Here is a 21,504-nt window from a genome sequence, read left to right on the forward strand (position 1 = left end):
GAACGGTGATTTCCTCCTCCCAGCAGACCTCGCAATTGGTGCTACCGAGTGGAAGATCTGAGCTCTGTCTGCGAATACAGACAAGCCGGCTCTTTATTGTGTGGTATGCTCTTTCAGCTTTGACTAATGATAGATTTCGGCATTGTAGCATGTAATGACATGTGGACGCACATTCACCATTGCGCAGCTCGCCAACAGTGCGTGATATTATAAGTGTGTGTTTGGAAGGAAAACAACTTTTGCTGCCAGCGCGGCAGCTAATGATGTGTCGAGTGGTCGAGCACATCTGGTGAAATAAAAAAAACGTATGACAAGACATTTCAAAAGCATCGCTATCTTGACCGAACCATACTGCAAAAAAAAAAAAAAAGTTTGAGAGAGAGGAAGAGACAGAAGACGCACAACAAGATCTACGTGAAGTTTCGCTATTTTCACACCATTCATTTCGTCACAATATTACTGTGAAGAAAGGAAAAAAAGGAACTTCCTACAGTTAAGGCAACTTTCGCTTCAAGGACACTTTATGCACATCTTTCTCGTTGACTTAGTAATATTTCGCCTGCTTGACTACTGTAGTTGGGACACAAGTTTTCGCGGAATCATTTAGATCTCTCGCGAGCATTGAATGATAAGCACATGATATGTACATCGCCGCTTGTTGCAATCACTGTAGCTTTCACTCATCAGGCTTCCTTGCCACAAGTGCAAACGTGCTGTCCGTGTATAACATGTACAGGTGTATCCCAGCGCTTACGTTAGTGAATGTTTAGGAAACGAACAATCATGGTTGCTGCACAGGTTCTAGCAGCAGATAACCATCACAATGAAGTAGTGTCTTTGCAAAAATGTTTTTTTCCTGGCGAAATGCACTGACAGCATGAAATCGTTATTTATTTATTTATTTATTTATTTATTTATTTTGGTTATCGGAAATGTAGGAACAAGTATAGTACGTCATTAAAACTTCTTTCATGGCGAGTATAGTACGCTACAGGCGTACTATACTCGCCCAGAACTACCCCAGGTGTACAGGGGTAGCCATTGAAACTCGCTGGATGGTCACCCCCACAATTAGCGCAAGCAAAATCTGCCTTGCAGGCTTTGTAATCGTGGGTGCCACCGCATCGCTTGCAACTCTGCGTTCTGCCTGCAACATCTACGTCTATTATGGACGCCCCGTTCACACTTCGAGAGCTACAGACAGCACTCAGCAGCCTGCGGTGTCGATGTGCACCAGGTCCTGATGGCATTACCTACTAGATGATGCAGAACATGCCTCTGGAACGCCGAAAGATGCTCCTAAGCTATCTCAATCGAGTGTGGGAGACTGGCGACGTTCCTCCTTCATGGAAGGTGGCTTGTGTTGTCCCAGTGCTGGAGCCCGGCAAAGAAATGACAGACTTGGCCTCGTATTGTCTTATATCACTGACGTCGTGTGTGGCTAAGCTCATGGGGAAGCTGGCAACTAAGTGTTTATCTTGGTGGCTCGAAAATAGAAGGGCTCTGCCAACACGCACGACTGGATTTCGCACAGGTTTAAGCGCGCAAGATAGCGTCTTGGACTTGATAAGCCACATTGAACATCATAGAGCTTTAGGCCTTTCAACACTAGCTATTTTTCTAGACGTATCAAAGGCTTATGATAGCGTCCTTTAGAGTCCAATACTAAATAGTTTGCAGGCCATAGGCATACAGGGCTATCTGCTGCGATTCATTCACTCATTTATCAGTGAACGTAAAATTCAAGTGCGGTTAGGAAGTACCATAAGCACCGAAAGGGCGGTATCGCGAGATGTACCTCAGGGAAGTGTTTTTTCCCCAACGCTCTTTAATCTTGGAATGGCTGGTCTTCCCGCTGAAGTGCAAAAACATTGCAGGTATGTCCGTATGTCGATATATGCGGACGACATTTGTCTTTGGTTAACCGGATATCAACACAAGCGTTTAGCTCTGATAACTCGACAGCCATTACCTTCAGTTCAAAATTACCTTCAAGGTGTTGGGTTGAGTTTCTCGGTGGAAAAATGTGGCTTCATCATGTTTCCAGGTAGAGGAAGAAGGTATGCGCGGCAGAAGATAGACCTTAATCAATCTTGTCTTCGACAATTGAAACACAAGCGCTTTTTGGGCGTCATTATTGACTACCGCTTAAAGTGGCGACGAGCTGTGGACTCGGTTGTGACATCGATATCTTCGCGTCTCAATGTGATCCGTAGAGTTGCAAGTGCGCAATGGGGAAATCACCCTTCTTCAATGATTAGGTTGCACGATGCACTAGTGACGAGTCGTATAATGTATCAGCTCCCTTTAATTTCCCCCTCGCTATCACAGTTGGAACGACTTGAGGTTTTGCACAGAAAGGGCCTAAGGAGGGCTCTTGGCGTACCGCAGACTGCTCCTAACAATGCAATACTTTATGAGTCTCTATCGAGACCTCTTAGCCTAGTCGCTTCACAAAGGTTATTGATGCAAATTGGCCGCCTCAAACAGACAGTAGCAGGGCGAGCCCTTCTACAGCGCCTTCGAAAGAGATCTGAGTCCCGAGCGTACTTGGCCCTTAATACTCTTGGTTACCTGGGTCTTGTCGCTAGAAGTCGAACTAAGAGGTTCAAACCACTTTGTTCGTTCGCGAGCCTCGATCGTTCGTTGGCAATTCCTCACGTTCGCGTTAAGCGGAGTTCTCCTTTAGCGGCAACGCGTTCGCTCGTAATGGAACATCTTGAGACTGAATATGCACGTCATCTTCAAATTTTTAATGATGGCTCTATGGACAAGGTCAGAGGATCTAGTGCAGCTGATTTTCACATTCTCTCTTTGAAGTATGATTGGTCTGTTCGCTTCACTGCAGTCGTGTCCTCCACAACGGCCGAAAGCGTTGCCATTGAGATAGCTCTAAAGAAGCTACGGCTTTGTACGGCTCAACCCGTTGTTATTCTTACAGATTCAGAATCTGCCCTTCAAAGGTTAGAGCACGGCTTACCTACTGATACCTTATGTCTTAGCTCCCTACGCTTGGTGCACAATTTCCATATCAAAGGCTTCTCCATATGATTCCAATGGGTGCCCTCGCACATAGGTATCATAGGTACAGCCTCGCCCATAGAGCGCTGTCTGGGAAGCCACTGAGAAAAGTTCCTCAAGACGACAAGAGCCTCTTCAGACGAGCGGTGTTGTGCCATTTCAGTTCATCATGGAGCTCACCTCACAAGCCATGTGTGACCAAGGGCCTCAAAAGAAACCAAGTCACTTTACTGTTCCGCACTCTTGCGTGGATGTATAAGACTGGCCTGGCGTTGTCTCGATTATGTTCAACGTGTGATGTGTGCGGTGACATAGAACATTAGCTTATGTGTTGTGCTCTGTATAACGCGGAAAGGAGTGTGCTATTCGGGTCCCTCAAGAAGACAGGAGTTCCTCACAGTTCTTTTCAGGGCATTGTTTTTCCGCGCGGAAACTAGCAGTGTAGGAAGGAGGTTTCTCGCCTTCTTTTAAATTACCTGCAGGACATGGATTTGGCCTCCACATGGTGATCTTAGGAGTGACTATTTTAATTGTGAGGTCTGTGACTGATTTATGTAATTTATTTATTTTAAGTGTCGCTACGGAGCAGCATTTGCCGGCAGCAACTGCAAGGCTAATCCCACCAGTAGCCTACAACCACTAAACACAACTCAAACAAGCTGCGATGCAGGTCGTTTCGCTATCCGAACACTAAAATGTAGAATGTAGTATGCCCGGCTTCGCGTTTAATGCATTTTTGGCTCGCCTTCTTGTCATTCGCAGGGCACATGAAAGATGCAGTACCGCCAGCTAGTTCGGCGCGTCGCTCTGGTGAATTTATACCCTGACGCGACGCTTGTGTGTTAAGAGTCTAGACATCTGTATACTTCGCCTGAGAGCATGCAGGAAAGTGGCGAAATGGAGCGTTGTTCTGTCTTTTAACATCAACGAGTTCAGAAATGCTTGGTGCCGACTCGCACCAGATGAATGCCATTGATCGCGAAGGCTAAGCACGCGGATGAGTACGAACCGAAGTGTTTCTCAGATGCAGACAAGATAATTATCACTTAGTCTTATTGAGTCTCGAGATTACGGCTTGAATATATTTCCTGCATGAAGCCCAAGTTTTTATTGACGTGACCAAATAAGGACATGTCAGTGCAAGGAACCGACTGCTACTTGTCACATCAAAGAAGTAGGAGTACATTACAAGTCGCAGAAGGTCACAGAGGCGAAACACACCTGTAAATTACCATAATCCCAACAAATACTCAAAAGAAATTATCGCAAGAGAGAAAAAGCACATCTTAATGTGTCATGTATGCTCCAAATACCCAAATCGATAAAAGCACGAGAGAGACCGAGTGACCCACATCACTACCCTCATAAAGAGCAATACAATATACGAAACCATGTTTTTCAACCAAACATCTGGAGTAGTCGTTAGCATGCCAGACCGTCAGCCACGCAACCACTTCCAGCTTTTCACTAAAGAAAGAATCTCTCTCTCTCTCATTGTCATTTTGCCTGGGCAGAAATACTACATTCACTGTCTATTCCAATACTAATCAGTTATGCGATTAGTCTGCTTGAGTATAAAGAGGCCACACGAAAGCAGAACGAAGGCGTTGGGCATGTGGAGATATACTTTGCTAAACGTCGCATTTCGGTAAGATATGCCGTGATGTTTGTGCATACTTTCGGAGTCAAGCGCTTCTGATATCACCTCCCATTTCGGGCCAGTGAAGAAGACGGGTCCCCAATCTTTTCCGTGAACAAAACAAGCTAAAAAATTATGCGTGCTATGTCTTACGTGCTTTCATAATGGCTTCGTTCTCTCTGGATAGACGCACTCACGCAATCCACTTGCGTTATCGCTGCCTTTACCTGAAGTTCTTAGCCCTCAATGGCGCCGCGAACTTCATCGTTTAAGTTTCTGTTTACCAGCTCCGTAATAAATTCCGTCCATTACACCGGCCAAAGTGCGGTCGGAATCCACCGCACGCAATGCAGCTCATTTCGAAGCCTAGGCGCTTCTCTTGAAGTAAACGTTCTTTTTTGCATATTTCCTGGAAAGCTTAACTTGATTTAGAAGTTTCTTACGTGCGTTTCTTTTTTTAAAATTGTAAAGTCAATAGGTGGCTGCGCAATATTTTGCTTTACGAAAGAGTGAAACTGTCTGTAAAAAGAAAAAAAAAACCTTACGAGGGTCTCACGTAGCCGCCCTATAGAACATGCTGCACCCTCATCGAAAATCGGTAAGTGTGGCCTGACTTTCTTTTTTAATTTTTGTCGCCCTGCAAGTGATGCACCGATAAGTGGTATTAGAGACTAGTCAGGACATCACATGCCAATCTAGAAATTTGATGACAGAAAAACGAATTAGCACATTACAACCACGCGAGGAAAACAATTAACGCAGCACTAAGAAAATGCTAACACAAAAGGGCACACTCGCCGCTGTCGCTGAGCCGCACTTTTATGAGAGTAGAATGAACGCTCGTGGATGTAGTTATCTGAATAACTTAAATGCTTGTCAGAGAGCCCCAAGTAGTCAAAATTAATCCGGCGCACTCCCCTCAGACATTCCTTAGGACCTGCAGTGCAGCTTTGGGACATAAAAGCACGCATTTTATGCTCCTTTTATCTCAGCGCGCCGATATAGTGAGATCACAGCTTGATCTCATCTCCAAATTTATGTTCGTCTGAAAGTAAACGACAGAGTCAAACACTGGGCAAACGAAATTGGTTGAGAGGCTGCAGACAATGTGACAAGTTCGTGACATCGAAAAAAAAGAAGAAAAAAATACTGCTACGGTTATCGGCAGTTACGTACGCAAGGTGAACCGTGAACTGTATCTTGACTGAGGCGTCTCTGTGAATAGAAGCCACCGCTCTCTAGACATATATAGAGGGATACGGGTCTGCAAAACGGCAACTTAAGCCCTTTCCTGGCGCAGGGCCGTTCCTAACATTATGACTGTTACTGATGATATTTTCCAATATAGCAAGTGGTCCGCGCACAAATCGACGCCTTCACTCAACCTCGTCCGGCTTCTTGATGTTTGTGTTATCTCCAAGTTTGTCATTTGCCGGTCACATTTTTTGATATTTGGTGCAGCAAATGTAGCCTGGCGAGTCACCATTTATAACTCAAGCCATGAGCACTTCCACTATTGCGAGTCTTCGGATGAAGCACGCTTCATCAACAAGGTTTAAACTGAGATGGTTTTAACCGTGAAGAAATTCACGTATTACGCGCATGGCTTAGCTGAACTTATCGCTGTCCACCTTTGCAACGTGCAGCGTCAAAGAACGCAGGGATTTGAAGCTGTGACACAACTTCTCTACGCTCTTAACACGGCTTTCTTTCTTGCCTTAAGTCTATCTTGTATCATCTTGCCCTGCGCGGCATAGGTATGTATTTAAAAGCGCGGACGTCCTTATCATGTAGAATTTTGCTGAAGGTCACTTTTTTCATATTTTGCAAATAGAGCACATACCGAAGTGTCGACACGCATTGTGGCAAACGCTGAAAGCACTACTGTTGGAAACTCTTTGCACAGATAAAGGGCGCTCATTCGACGTAAATTTTGCCGCGTGACCTTAGGTGCGTTCCACAGCTCGTTAAGCGCGCAGTCGTTTCAGAGGCGTCGCATGCGATGGCGCTCTGCTGTCCTCCCAGCGGCGCGCACCTGGCGAGTGACCCGCGCCCATGCGTGTTGTTGGCGGAGGGGCGACGGGCCGGCAGGCTGCGCTGAAGGGACACCGGAGACTGAGCCGAAGGGGCATCACAGCATTCCCGAGACTCTGACAGCGGAGAGGGAGTGAAATAGCGCGCGAGAGAAAGTTGTTTATATATACCGCCATGTGGGGCGGGTACCTTCCTGAGCAGAGCGCGGCTGAACCTGCTCTCCGCATAAAGTGACGCTGATCGTCCGGTGGGTGCGGACTTGGCCATTCTCATTCCCTGTGACGCTCTCGCAGCAAATCGGCGCCTCCCGACAGCTCGAATCACCGGGATTTGACATTGAGCGTGCCGTACGCCCACTTGACGCTGCCCCGCTTGTTGGCGAGCATATAACACGCGCAGCTAACCGGATCCTCCCTGTCAAGGTCGCTTGTACGTTTTGGACGAGAGTTGGAAATCATTTCTGTGCGTCGAGTCACGAAGACGTGTCATGGAGCTAAAGAGCACCTCGCTGTCGGTCTTGGCCCTCTTCCTTGTATTCTCGGTAAACGTCGCTGCGGAAGACGCACCTGTGATCCGAACTACAACTGGCGATGTCGTTGGCCAGAGACTGCGCGCCAACGCCAGAAATGTCGATGCCTACCTAGGCATTCCTTACGGTCAGCCTCCGGTCGGCGAGCGAAGATTTATGAAGCCCCTGCCCGCTTCGTCGTGGAGCGGTGTGTTCCGCGCGGATGCTATGAACCCGGGCTGTGTCCAGACGGACTTCGTGGTCACTGAAAATGCCAAAATTGACATGTCCAACTCGGTCGAAGACTGTCTCAAGTTGAATGTATGGGTACCCAGGCGTGACTGTGACGGTAAGAGTGATACTGCCACCGTCGCCTCCACTTGCAAGAGTAGCCTACCAGTGTTTGTATTCATCTACGGCGGTTTTTTCAGCTGGGGATCAAGCTCTCTGTTCCTGTACGACGGACTTGAATTTGCCGCGCGCGCCGACGTCATTTTCGTGAGTTTCAATTACAGGCTTGGCCCGCTCGGTTTTCTCAACGCTTCAGTGCCGCGAGCTGAAGGTAATACAGGTTTGTACGACCAGGTCGAGGCTCTTCGGTGGGTGCAGAACAATGCGCGCGCCTTTGGCGGGGATCCCGGTGCGGTTACGTTGGCTGGACAGAGCGCTGGGGCTGTCTCGGTTTCGTACCACGTGTTATCCGAGCTAAGCAGGGGTCTCTTTCAGCGAGCTGTGCTCCTGAGTGGGACGCCGAGCACACTCGCCTTTTCGGAGAAAATCAACCAACATGAAAATTTCCAAGCAGTTTCTACAGCTGTGAACTGTACTAATTTTTACCTCCCCGGAAGAGAAAGGATCGACGCTGCTTTGAGCTGCCTTCAGAAGGTGGACGCCCACCGACTTGTTCACGACGCTGAAAAAAGCATGGCCTATCGGTACATCACCATTGTTCCAGGCTACGGAGACTCGTTTCTTCCACACAGTCCACTTGATCTGGAAAAAGCCCGGATGAATGTGAAAGACATCTTCTTGGGCACCACCCAGGACGACGGCGCTGTGCTTGTGACAGCCATGTACTCAAAATTGAATTGGCTGAAGGGCTCTATCGATGGCCGCACTATACTCGGGGTTTTTCTTCGCAACTTCTTCCACGTGGGCCTGTCCAAGAGTTCGCAGTTCGAAGATGCTTACTTCGGCCGTGCCCAGCAAATTTCTGAGGTGGAGATGCTCAGAGCGTTGTCTTCAGTAATCACGGACTTGTGCTTCAACTGCGCCACGGACTTGTTCGCTCAGGCAGCTCTAAAAAACAAGGTGTCTCTATTTCGTTATGTGTTCAGCCACCGGCCATCTTACAGCTTCTGGGGAGACTGGGTCACTGTGACCCACAACGACGACTTGCCATTCTTTTTGGGCACTGTGAGGGTCGACAAGAAAACGGTGCTGGAGAAACACAATGACTCGTTCGGCGAACTGATGCGAGAAAAATTATCGGTCACGAGCGAGGAGCTTAGTTTTTCCGACGAGCTCATCGAAGCCCTGGCCAAATTCTCTTGGACTGGGTGAGTCGTATCGACGTACAGGGACCGCATATTGCATCAGAACTTTGGGTTGTCTTCCTTCGCACCCTTGCTACTCGTTTAACCACACCTTGGTTGGTGGTACTTCCGCACTTCTAGAAATTTAAATGCGAAGTATTAGGAAAGCCTTCAGGAACGAAGCTTCAGTTAGATGAGGTTTCGTGGCAAACAAAACCAACTCTAGAGTTAACGTTAACGTTAACGTTAATTAGAGCTCCATGGAGCTCCAATTGGAGCTCATTAAGAGTTACGGAATGGATTCCAAGAGAAGGGAAGCGTAGCAGAGGGCGACAGAAAGTTAGGTGGGCGGATGAAATTAAGTAGTTTGCAGCGACGACATGGCCACAGATAGTACAAGATCGGGGTTGTTGGAGAAGTATGGGAGAGGCCTTTGCCGTGCAGTGGGCGTAACCAGGCTGATGATGATGATGATGGAGCTCCATGTGTCTACCTTTTGCGCACTATCAGCAATATCGCTGCTTTTCATGGTGACAATCATAAGAACAATGTGAGAGAGCTAATTATGTTTGTATTCTAAGGTATGCGCCAGAAAAACAACAGCCAAAGCATTGAAAACTATTGACTGCGCGAAACGACACGAACGACACAGAAAAGATACACGGACAAGCGCTGTGCTGTTCTGTGTCGTTAGTGTCGTTACGTGCTGTCAGTACTTTTCAATATGGACTACCAACGTGCCCAACGTACTGTCCTTTTGAAGCCGAAGTAAGTTTAATTTCACTTTCTTGCTAGCAGCTTGTTAACTGCAGGTGGAGTTGTTAGTTACAAGCGTGAAGCAGAGGAGGCAGCAGTAAATGTTTCGACGGTACCTTTTTACATTTGAATCCTCGCTGTGTCGAAACGATGGGACTTGCTGCTCACGTTGCCAAGCCCAATAGTCTCTGACCTCGTCGAAGTTTTACTTTGAGACACAGCCGCGACCTCGACATCAGGTTAATTCAAAAACCTGTCAGCCAATGATTCAAGCACCATTGTGAGTCGGTGTTAATCGAACCACTGAAGACACGCACGGTCAATAACCTCCGCTGGGTTCCGCTGGGGCCACCGTGCCTGTCCACCGTGGTTCGGTCGCTCTGGGCCAAGGTGAAATGCTGCACCCTCGCCACCTTCATTCAATTACCTTGTGGCGCGCTGCAGACCTGGCCTTGGCAAGCTCGTAATTAGCTTTGAGGCGGTTTCGTAGCTCCACGGGCCTACGCTAATCGTCCCACTTTGCCGACACCGTTGGGTAGCTCGTGATTACCTATCGCCACTCTCCCTAATTTGTCCTTTCTCGTTGCGCCGCGCACGGCACCTCGTAATAACCGCTAAAATCCACACGCGTACTTGCATTGACCTCGACTCGTCTGTATATCCTAAAGCAGTGCGCATAGCTCATTCGTCCGATTTTCTTTCGAAAGATGAAGCACCAACAGAGACAGCACACTAAGAAAGAACAATGACAGGCAAAGGTGTTTCCTGCCATTGCTCGTGTTCCACGACAAGTCCCACAACGTGTTCTACTGCAAATCCGATTTTCTTGTACACGAACACCAGTCTTACATTCTTTGCTTTATTTTTGGGCAGTGAAAATGTATGCATTCTTTCAATATTTTATTGGTTCTTCTGAACTGGCATAGTTACGCGGTTTGGCAGTTTATTGACTCTGTTGGAGGGCTACGTGCTACATCACCGAATGACGTAATGCAATGGAATACTGATTTGAAGTCGACAGCCGTTGACCGAAGCTTGCATGCTCCTCTTGAGCAGACACATTATTGGAGGGGCGTCCCTAGTAGAATCTAGCAAAACCTTCAATTTGCTTCCTCGTAATAATGGATAATGGTGACCTTTCGTCAAAGCGCGTACTACAATTGAGCCGTGATGGGATTCTCCGTTCTTGCTTTGTAAGAGAGTGAAAAATGGATAAAAGAATGTTGACGTGGGCTTCCCATGCATTTCTGCTATCTCCGTGTTTTGCGTCACTGGCCTGCGAGATTTATTCTGAGTCCTTAATTGTACCTTCGGGAATGAGCAGAAATCTGACGATGTAATAGGTTTGGTGTCGCTGTCCGCTGGCGCGCCAAAACATGCACTACGACGAGAACATGACGGCAAAACTATTATTGTACTTCATGAAAACAGCGCCCATATTAGGATAGTGAGTTTGCGTCAGAGGTTTCTCCTCGTGAGCTTAGATACTGTGCAATAACATAAGGCTTGATACGTGATTGGGTGACCGGGGAAAAGCATGGTTGAACATAGGTTGTTGTGGGACCGCGATGAAGTCAGGTTTTATTTTGCAATGTTCCTTTGCGCATATGAGCTTGTCTGTTTATTGATTATCTGGCCTTTATTCATGTCACGGCGTCTGCTATTGGACATGCTGGAATGATTTCTTTCGAGACAAACAGTTTGCCCCATTTCTTTCGATTTTAATGTTGCTAGTTCCTTTTCTTTGTTTGGTTGTTTTTTTTTCTTTTTTGGTAAAGCCTTCGTATTCGGTGAAAAAAAATTAGCGTGCGTTTGATTTCTTTGTGCTACAGAATATGGCTCACTGCCGCATTCAAAATTAATTTTGCTTATTTTGTCTCTATGATGCAGGAAACCAAAGATTCCGAAGAGCGACATGGAGTGGCCAAAGTACACCAAAGAGAACAAGGCGTACGTGATACTCAAGCCGAACGACTACAGCGTCGCGTACGGACCCAGGTCTAAGAAATGCCACCTCTGGGAGCCATACCTTGTTAAGAGGTGAAATTATGCTTCTAAATCGTGGTACTTATAACAAATGCAAATCGAGTTTTGTTGCAGGAGCCAATGCCGAAGTAATAGCGTATTGCGAATTAAGACCACAACAATGAAACCTAGCTATTGGATGAATTAGAAGACATAGATTTATATGTTAGTAAACACGTATAATATAACTTATTGTGGATGTTGCGACAACCAAATAACTCTTACTTTCTAAATTAAGCTTTGAATGGGAAAGTTGGTATTACCATTAAGTTGGCATGTGGCACTAAACTGAATATGATATCCACGTGAGATTCTCAACGGCGACTACAAGAAGTCGTTTTTTATTTATTCATTTTATTTATTTATTGTATCTCACAGGGCCCGTAACCAGGACACTACATAAGTAACAGGCATGGAAAATCTGTACGAGTTGGGTGGCGTGGTTTGACAGTTGGTGTTCACTGATAATAGTCTTTTACGTAGTAGTTCTGCGGAAACCCGCAAGGTGGAGAGAAGTAATGAATAAAGGGAAATCAAACATCCACCCGTTCGTAGCAATTGCTACAAAGGAAACCCATACGGGTTCCTCGAAAGAAAAGCCTCAGAGTTGAAGAAAAATTCGTTCTGGTCCGGGACAGATTTTCCATTTATTGATGGTAGTCTTGAAACGTGAGATGTCTGGGATCAAGGCGATGTGGACAGCAGGTCTAACAATCGCTAGATTTGTACAGGAAAAAATACAAGGAGAACGCTGAATGGTAATTTTATAAGCACGTGGAATATATGCTGCATTATGAGGAATTAGGCGAGCTATGCGGTGGGCTGGCCTGATGACTTGATTACCGAAGGGCAGGAAATAAAAAAAAATATTGATGATATATCAACGAAGGCGAGCTGATTTGCAACGGTCGGCGAGTGTAGGAAGATGAAGTTGAGCTTTTGATTCAGTGATGTTGGAATTTTACGGTTAGTCAGAGTGCTAAATTTAGTGGATACCCTCTTTTTTCACTTGCCGTCACGGTAACCCAGTTGGTCTGGCACTACGCGGCTGAGCTCGATCGATCCCGGCCACGGCGGCTGCATTTCGATGAGGGCAGAACGCACTAATTCTCGTGTACTTATATGCACGTTAGAAAACCCCGAGTTGTCAAAGATTAATCCGGAGTCATCCACTACGGCGTGCCTCATAACCAGATCGCTGTTTTGGCACGTAAAACCCCAGATTCTATATGGAAATCTGGTTTACAATTCATCGAAATCCAAGATAGGACAAGCTAGGTCAGCCTTTCGGCTAAAGGAGCATTTTTTTTTACGAGAGCTACCGTTCCCGTTGCTATTGTAGAAACAAATGCCACGAGAATAGATTAGGATGGTAGTCCGCTAACGGACATATTTTCTTTGCGATCACAGCGTGCAGAAATGTGCAACTAGCCTTGTCAGGCGAGAGAACGATGGGCGTGAAAGGGCGGGGGGGGGGGGGGGTTCCGGCTAATGTCGAAAATAAGAAGAGAGTGAGCAACGCCAATTCAATCGCGCATGCTTCGTTTTCCACAAGTACGAGTGCACGCACCGCCATTGCCCGGTTCGTTCCCCGTATTAGGCCATCATGGACCTCGCGCAAAAAATGTTTGCGCGAGCGCTCTTTGCATCCGGGAAAAGGACAGATTCAGCCTTGTTTTTGCAACGTAGGTCTTTCTGAAATGACCACAAGCGCCCCGCCTCTTGTGCGAAGGACGACAGTCATTGCGGCACTGTTTACGCGATCATTGGGAAACCGCTCGTTTCTTAAAGGGTCACATGCTTCGATGGGGGCTTGGTACTCAAAATAACGGCATCGACGTATGTCAGCCAAGGCTCGTCCCACATAAAAACGCGGTAGTGGCTTGAAGAACTCTTCAAAGGCTTTTGAACATTTCACTGAAATTCATTGCTTCATATCCCAGGGACAGAAGAAAGAACTACGAAGTTGCATTTTCTGTAGGTATTGAGGTTGTCTTAAGCGATCCAGTAGCTTCCTCCGATAAAATTCGCAGGATAGGGCAGAACGGGTAAATGCGGAGAGCTCGGTTTAGCAATTTCTACCACGAAACTTGAAGCCTTAAGTCTAATCGTCGCCGCTGAACGCGTATTGTCTCACAAGTAGTGCCTTTTTATCTGCGTCTATTCTATCTTGTTTTCTAAATGAAAGGGGGAGGAGAAACTCGGCCTTGGCCTTCATTATCTACTTAGCTCTGCGAGCCATCAAATGATTTGCAAATGAGAAAACCACGTCAGACATTGTTCATCATATCTAGTCCTAAGCTGTCGGCGCTCACGAAGTTGCATGATGAAGGAAAGCCTGCAGAGTTTGCACCTTCGCCCTGGCGGACACGTTAGAAAATGACGCAGGTGAAAAGGGGTTGCCATATTCAACGAAAACAATTTTCTCGAGAGCAGCGCAGCACAATTACCTTAAGGTATAATATATTTATGCGGCACAAAGAATTGTTATTGACAAGGTGTTGGCACACTATTTCCTGCAACAAGCTTCTGAGAATCCTCTCATGTCAAAACTATTACCATGGCGCAGGCCTCTGTGTCATCGTCATGTGCAGTATATGAATCTTGCACACCTCTGTGTTCAGTTCAAGCACGTAGTATTCTTAGTATATTTACCCAAATCGCTTTTCAATTTTCCGAATTAATCGCTGCGGCAGCCTTCGAACAATACGTACGTCTGTGGAGCCTGATGCTTTAGATTGGGGTGACAGCTGAAGAATGTCCTCCTACAGAGGCTATCCAGGAATAAAGACTCGCTGAAAGCCGTTCTCCTATTCGTCTTCTCCAGTGCCTTGGTTACTTAGCGAATCTTTCCACACACCACATAGCGTTCGAAGCTCAGATTAAAATGAATGCTGGTAGCGAAAACTTTTGAGAAAGCGGGCGCGTACTCTCCTATACTCCTTTTGAAGAATGGAGCTCTGACCTTGGCTAAACACGGAAATCGATTATGGAGAGGTTTGTTGCGTGTGGTGTGCTGGAAGACCTACCTGGTGTGCTGGAAGACCTACCTGGTGAATGGAAGACCTACTTGAATGAAGCCGTTTACGCAGTAAAGAAAAAGATAGCACAAGCGTTCGCACTGCATGCGACCTTAATTAGCCGGCCATTAAGAACTTTGTCTTCAATCGTCCTGGCTAATCGTAAATTTGTCGTCTGCGAACTTCTGGAGAAGAACTGAACGTCCTTCTGCAAGGCGTTTAGGGGCATAAATTTGCCTCTAATGGAGAAGTGTTCCTTAAGAAAAACTGCTACAGGCAATCGATAGCGCCTTGGACCTTTAAGTGAACGCACCAACTACAAAGAGTATTAGTGATATTGTTCATAGCATTGCGAAATTGACAAGGGAGTTTCAACTTAATCCCCTTGCCGCGGTACCTTTGTTACCTTTCCTTATTCGTTTCTAAGTACGTATTTAGCGTTCAAGAAGAACTGCCTAAGTTTTCTGCGGCCTAGCCTGGACAATTAGGCCTCACTGTCTTCCGCGTCCATTAATAAAGGGAGACACAAATCCGGAAAGTGGTGCGCTCAGTAGGATTACGGATTAGCATAGCAATTTTCCAAAGAAGTGTGCACGCCTCATCAAGGTTGGATGCCGTGCTGGAGCAGTTTATGACGCAACTCCTCAAACTGTCAGACCAATTTTCTTCTTTCTTTTTGCGGCTTAGCGATGACGCGAAATTGCAAGAAAAGGCGAGCGTTTCGTGGTTATTATTTTTAACATAGAATAAACTTACTTATCCCTGCCCAGGAAACTGTCGTTATTTTATTGCACGTTATACGAAAACTGGTAATTACGAAATTTGCTTAAGAATATGTGCGCTTTCTATCTACTACTATGTGGATATGGGAGCTCTTAATCTTTAATAGCGGTCGAAACCTTCAGTGTTACAGGCGATTTGCACACATGTAGCTTCATAAAACAGGGGCATTTTCGGTATGAATTAGCTGGTTGCTACAATTCGATATTAAATCATGTTTGTTCTTTCACATTTCCTTATAACAAAGGTGGCAGGAAAATCATGCAAACGCTATAAGCTCGTGGCCGCGCATTAACAGTCGGATATCCTTAGTTGTCCGAACAGAACCGAAATCACACAAGATATGACACGCAAGTTATGGCTTTGTTTCGTGACAACGAACATGTAAAGTAATATGTAACATTCGCAGTAACAATATCTGAATATATAATACCGCTCTTTGGGTACATTTGAACTAGGATTCTCAGATATCTTTACTGATACTATCTGCAGGCTAGTTCTTTTTTCTGTTACGGGTTGGCGTGTGTTACGGTTGCGCGTTTCTGCGCGTATCTGCTACTGGAAAGAACGTTTGCCTTGTCTCTTGCTGTACTCACAGCCCGAAATTTTCATTTTCTTCGACGCAGGCAACCATCTCCAACGACGCCCGCTCCCAAGCACAAGCCGACGCCCAAGCGCGTGCCAGAGAAGCGCCCTGGAAAACCGCTGCGGCCGCTCGACAACTTCGTCGAGTCTTCAGCATCCACCGGCCCGCTGTCATCAGCCACGGCGCTGGCATCAATGCTCTTCGCCATCGCCCTCGGCCGGTCATGAGAACAAGGGACGAGGCTGGAAAAGCGTGGAGTGGTGTTATCCCGCTTCGTAGAGTTTTAATTCTTGGCGCTTACGGAAGTGCGCGTTCTTTCTACCAGCGCTGCAGGGACACTTTATGCTGGCCAGGGGTAATTGTAGCCTTCCACCGTGCTTAGGTACCTGGCGCTGTGTCTACGCAAATGTCGTTCATGACAGTGGCGAGTGTCATGTTCGCTTTTTTTGTGAGCAACACGGCGGGAAATTTTGATTCGAGGCTACGATGGTGAACATGGGCCACCATACTCTGACGCAGATATTAGCGCAGTAAATGAGAAACTACCGACATGTTTTACAAGGCGGACAGTACGTAGGCATGCAAATTGATGACGAAAATGGCCACGGGAACGTAGTAGCAGGCTCGTTGCATTGGAAGCGTTGTGCCAAATTTAACCAAAAGAAAGAACAGGAGGGGGAGAGGCAGTATGCGGCTCTTTTGTGTGTTGCTCTGAACCAGTCAGTGACCGTTCAGATAATAAAAGATGTAAGGTGAACAGCAGGGCACTCTTCGGTGTGCTTTCTAGTACTGAAACGTGCGTGCCTAGTTTAGTTATGAGTAAGTACCGTATTGGGGGTTGGACACGACTAGGATAGTTTTTTTTCTATATTGTTTATATAGCGTCGAAATCACAGATACACCTTCTTCGTGCGGAATGACTCTTCAAAAAGATCGCGAAGTGGAGCGATGTCTTTTTTTCCGGAGCACAATCAACTTGGTAAAACGTTGCCGGCATGCAGCATGCATGTTCAAAGTTGTTGTTGTAAGCATCATATCGCACTACTGACACCATTAGTGTTGGACTAGTTGTGTCTCAAATAACTCCCCGATTTACTATTTTTGTGTGCTATTTTCAGTAGTGTTAAAGTAGTTCACGCCACCAAAATATCTAATCGAAAGACGGCCCTTTCGCAAGCCTTACATGTCAGTTCAACTCTGGCTTTCTAATTGAACTTGGCTACAACATGTTATGAATCTAGACATAGAAATTCAGTGTCTGTCATTCACATATGCGATATTTATTTCTTAGTGATACACCAGCACAAATTAGAAGTCGTATTCGAATGTAGATAAACTTTTTGTTCTGGCGTTCACGTGATAGATCGAGAATTTTCGCGTTAGTCAGTTTGTTACCCATACTACACTGCAAAGCTGCCGGCATGTGTGAAAGTCATCGAGAGCAAACACTCGCTAGCAAAAGTCACTATTCGTGAACTATTTTCATGTGGCATAATCGAGAGCTTAAAACTGAAGCAGAAATGTGAAATGTTAGATTAACGAAGTTCTAGCCAAGCAAACTTATTGCCATAGTGGCTCACTTCCTTTGGTTTTTGTTATATTTTGATCTTCGCCAGCGGGTTTTACATCGAAGATACGTGTGTAAGGCTGCCGTAACAGAGTAACATAGGTTCATCAGCCGAGTACATATCAGCATAGACTACGGCAGCTGTTTGGAGAGTTGAAGCCCGCTATCAGTGTATCTGGAAATGTGTGCGATCAGCCAAAGGGCGCCAAATGTTTCATCATATATATAATGTTTTCGTCACTCGTGTACGCCTGTAAATACCCATATTGTGTTTCATATCGAGGTATTGTTTAGCGTGTTATGCGGATACGTGAATGTGTTCGCTCGCATCTACTCTTGTGTTAAAAAAAAAAGAAGCACTGATGCATTGTAATATTTGAGGCTTTCTAGACAGATAGGTGCGCCATTTTTCATTGTATTTTCATTAATTTTTTATTCATTTTTTTATTGTGTGACAGGCACGCATCTGGTTGTTTGTGACTATGAAATAAATGAAATTCTAATAAAAAATGCTTTTTGCTTTGAAAATCACTGTGTGTGCGTGCATGTGTGTATGTTAGCCTGTTCACGTTTCTAGAACTTGCTTCTGCATTCATGAGATCCAGGCTTTAATGAATCATGAGCAAATTAGCAGCTTTAGCTTCCGCCATGAGCTCTGCGCCATGAGCACTGCTTTTTAACGTGCTGGCTCGTGAAGCAAAGACGTCTCTTGTGACATGCATATTTTGTGAACCACCGCTTCAGATCCTAATTTACTTGTATTCGCCAAAAGTTCACGTCCCTGTATAGCCAAACATTGTGAACTTCGTAGCTCTGCTGCCTTGTCGACTATCTGGGGTGGCGTCGCTGCTGCAGCGGTGCATATGTATAATGTCTTTCATGAGTGAGATACCATAAAACACCAAGTAATGGTGCGTAAATGACCCTCGTAGAAGAGCAACTGCTTGGCGCCGGCACACGGCAGATCAAACTGCTGTATCCATTAAGTACGCGCGCCTTTTCGCAGACCGAACTTATAAACTGCAGCTTGTGCTCATAAGCTCGATGGAAACGTCTTCGATACTCAAGGAGCCACATAAAGTGAGTAGGAGGGGACAGCTTGCTTGATCCACCCAGGCTCGTAAATGTTGCCGGCTACTGCTCCGCCCAAGCGCGACCTATTATATGCGGAAGGGTTTGAAGCCAGTCATATAATCCTGAAACACAAGGGAATCTGTAGTAACAGAAGGGAATATTTATGACGAGGATATAGTCGAACCGGGCTGCAATATGTTGGCCGTCATTGATCTTGAGCCGCACAACTCGCCATTCGTACTCCAGATCTGCATCACGGAGGAATTTCAGGAGGAGCCGAAACACGTATCTCCTGAATATCCAGTGCTCTCGCAGGAACAAAATGTCAATTGCGTTTGTGTGCGTGAGGCACCTTGTGCTGAAGTCTGTTTATTGGTATACCTTCTTTGACAAGGGACTCCGCGGGATCAAACGGGAAAGGATAGTTCAATGAGGCCCAACTGTAGAGGTCGGAGGCGGCACTCCTATGACTGCTCTATTTCACTATGTAGAGTAAATATAAATTTGCTTCGTCTCATTTGTTGTGTCACGCATGTTTTCATGAATTATCCGTAAGACTGGTGGACGCAATGTAGCCGCATGTGCGCTAACATGACCGTGGCCACCGCTTGAAATGTGCCCATATATCAAAGTGAATCTCCGCGAATATATACAATCATATCTTAAGAAGCCAACAAACAAAGACAACAAGGGCAACACAGGAAAAATTACTTGTACTTAGTAAGGGAAATAAAGAAATTGTAAATTAATGGAATTGAAAGTGGATGAAAAAAACTTGCCGCAGGTGGGGAACGATCCTACACCTTCGCACTACGCGTGCGATGCTCTACCAATTAAGTTACCGCGGCGCCGTCTTTCCATCCACTTTCTGGGGTATAAGAACTCTGGGAGTGTTAGCCAGCGCCACCACTCGCAAAACTTGGTGGTGGATGTGGAACATCTCTTCTGCCGCAGGAGTCACGAGTATGTGATATTTTTTGGTGAAGGCAACTGGTCTCTCTCTATCTCTCTCTTTATATATATATATATGTATATATATATATATATATATATATATATATATATATATATATATATATATATATATATATATATATATATATATATATATATATATATATATATATATATATATATATATATATATATATATATATATAACGTGCCTTGAGCGGCCAGTCGCGCATCAATTTTGGATGTACTCGTGGGCTTCTTTCACACTCGAATAAACTCTTTTATGTAGGCCTATTGAGGGAAAAAAAAGCTGTATCGAGAGTTTTTCATGTTACTCTACAGTTTTCTCTTTGCCAGATTTCATATAATCATAATATTTGAGATGTTAAAACCTAAATCAAATTATGGGGTTTTACCTGGCAAAATGACAATCTGTTTATGAGGAACGCCGTAGAGGGGGATTCCGGAAATTTAGACAACCTGGGCTTCTTTAACGCGCACCTAAATTTAAGTACACGAGTGTTATTGCATTTCGCCCCCATCGAAATGCGGCCACCGTGGCCGGTATTCGCTGCCGTGGCCTCGTGCGTAGCAGCCCAACACCATAGCCACTAAGTAGCCACGTCGGGTTTATGTGAGAAGTTGATTAATACTGAAGACTAAGTGCGTACGTAGGCGGAGTTCAAAAAAATAGTCTGAGTATCTCCAAGCGACGGCAAACAACATCATCTTGGTTCTGTTCCGCTACGTGTCATTTGCATATTTTAAAATCTTGGTGCATCATAGTTGGGAGACCCTGCACACACACACACACACACACACACACACACACACACACACACACACACACACACACACACATATATATATATATATATATATATATATATATATATATATATATATATATATATATATATTCAATGATTTGCTGGATATGTTAAACTGACGTATCGCCTGGCATGCTAAGTGCTTTGGGTATGCCAGTGCCAGGGGCTGGGTGATGATTATGATATACACGATGGTCACATAAACATATAAAGGGCCCACATATGGTAACACACCCACATTCACAATATAGATACCTTTACAAAGTTTTGTTAAAGCTTGTGGCCTGCAAGAACATCAGCAGCGTAATCGTGACGCCTAACGCGCAGGTGGTTTTTTGCCATGCGCCGAAGATGTTCTGCAGTTCCAAGCTCGAGTCCTGTTGCAATTGTCGTGCCGCCTTCAAAGACTGTCTCAGAGACAAGTAGCGGCGGGAGTCGCACAGAACATGGTGCAGGTCTCCATTAACGTCGACATTCGTGGTGAGATTGTTTGTGTCGGAACGGATTGATGCGTGACGAAACTCGATAGGTAAGTGGGGTTTGGATAAACAAACTGGCTCTTGCGCTGGTGGGTGCGAGTCGAGTTGGTGCAAAACGGCGTACAGGTATGCTACACAAGGATGAAGAGGCGCGTCCCAAACACCGCTGCGCGACCAGGGATGTTTGTTCCAATCCAGTGCAATAGGAATGCGCTGAAGGAAAAGGTGTGAGGAGGAAGCGAGAGGGCAGCATTCGTAAGCGGCGGCGCACGGCAGCGTGCAACCAAATAACAGTCGTAAAAGGCTGTCGGGACACAGTTCGGTAGTCAGCAAAACCGGTTGCTTTGCGTGAGCAGGAAGGGAACAAAACAAAGAAAAACAAAACACAGAGACAAACAAGGAAGAAAATTACACGCAGAATCTCCTGTGGGAGTTATCGAAATGATGCGTAAACATGTGCTACTAATCACTTGTTGTTTCGTCGTCGTATGCTGCTGCGTTTGGTACAATTGCGAGAGACACCGCGAAAGGATCGTGAAACGGAGAGGCGTGGTTGAAACACCGAAATGTTAGCTAAGGCCAGCATGAGACGACGAAGAAGAGGCGAGTAGTAGCAATGTTCGCTCACGTTGTATGATGATTATGTTTGGATGATACCGCTGCTTCGTGGAAAATGAGAACTGGCCGATGCGTGCT

General features: G+C 45.7%; 1 protein-coding gene across 4 annotated transcripts in view; it reads left to right on the forward strand.

Annotated features, from left to right (window-relative positions):
• The window catches only part of LOC135899962 (acetylcholinesterase-1-like), a 78,322-nt gene extending 60,323 nt beyond the window's left edge, over window positions 1–17,999 (forward strand). For all 4 annotated transcript variants that reach the window (XM_065429363.2, XM_065429360.2, XM_065429362.1 and 1 more), the window contains exons 2-3: window positions 11,384–11,533; window positions 15,945–17,999. In XM_065429363.2, coding sequence (XP_065285435.1) covers window positions 11,384–11,533; window positions 15,945–16,131 — 337 coding nt within the window. In that variant the 3' untranslated portion in view covers window positions 16,132–17,999. The remainder of the gene's footprint in view (window positions 1–11,383; window positions 11,534–15,944) is intronic.
• Window positions 18,000–21,504: the final 3,505 nt, after the last annotated feature.

This window comes from Dermacentor albipictus, chromosome 4 (assembly GCF_038994185.2).
Source record: "Dermacentor albipictus isolate Rhodes 1998 colony chromosome 4, USDA_Dalb.pri_finalv2, whole genome shotgun sequence".
NCBI lineage: Eukaryota > Metazoa > Arthropoda > Arachnida > Ixodida > Ixodidae > Dermacentor > Dermacentor albipictus.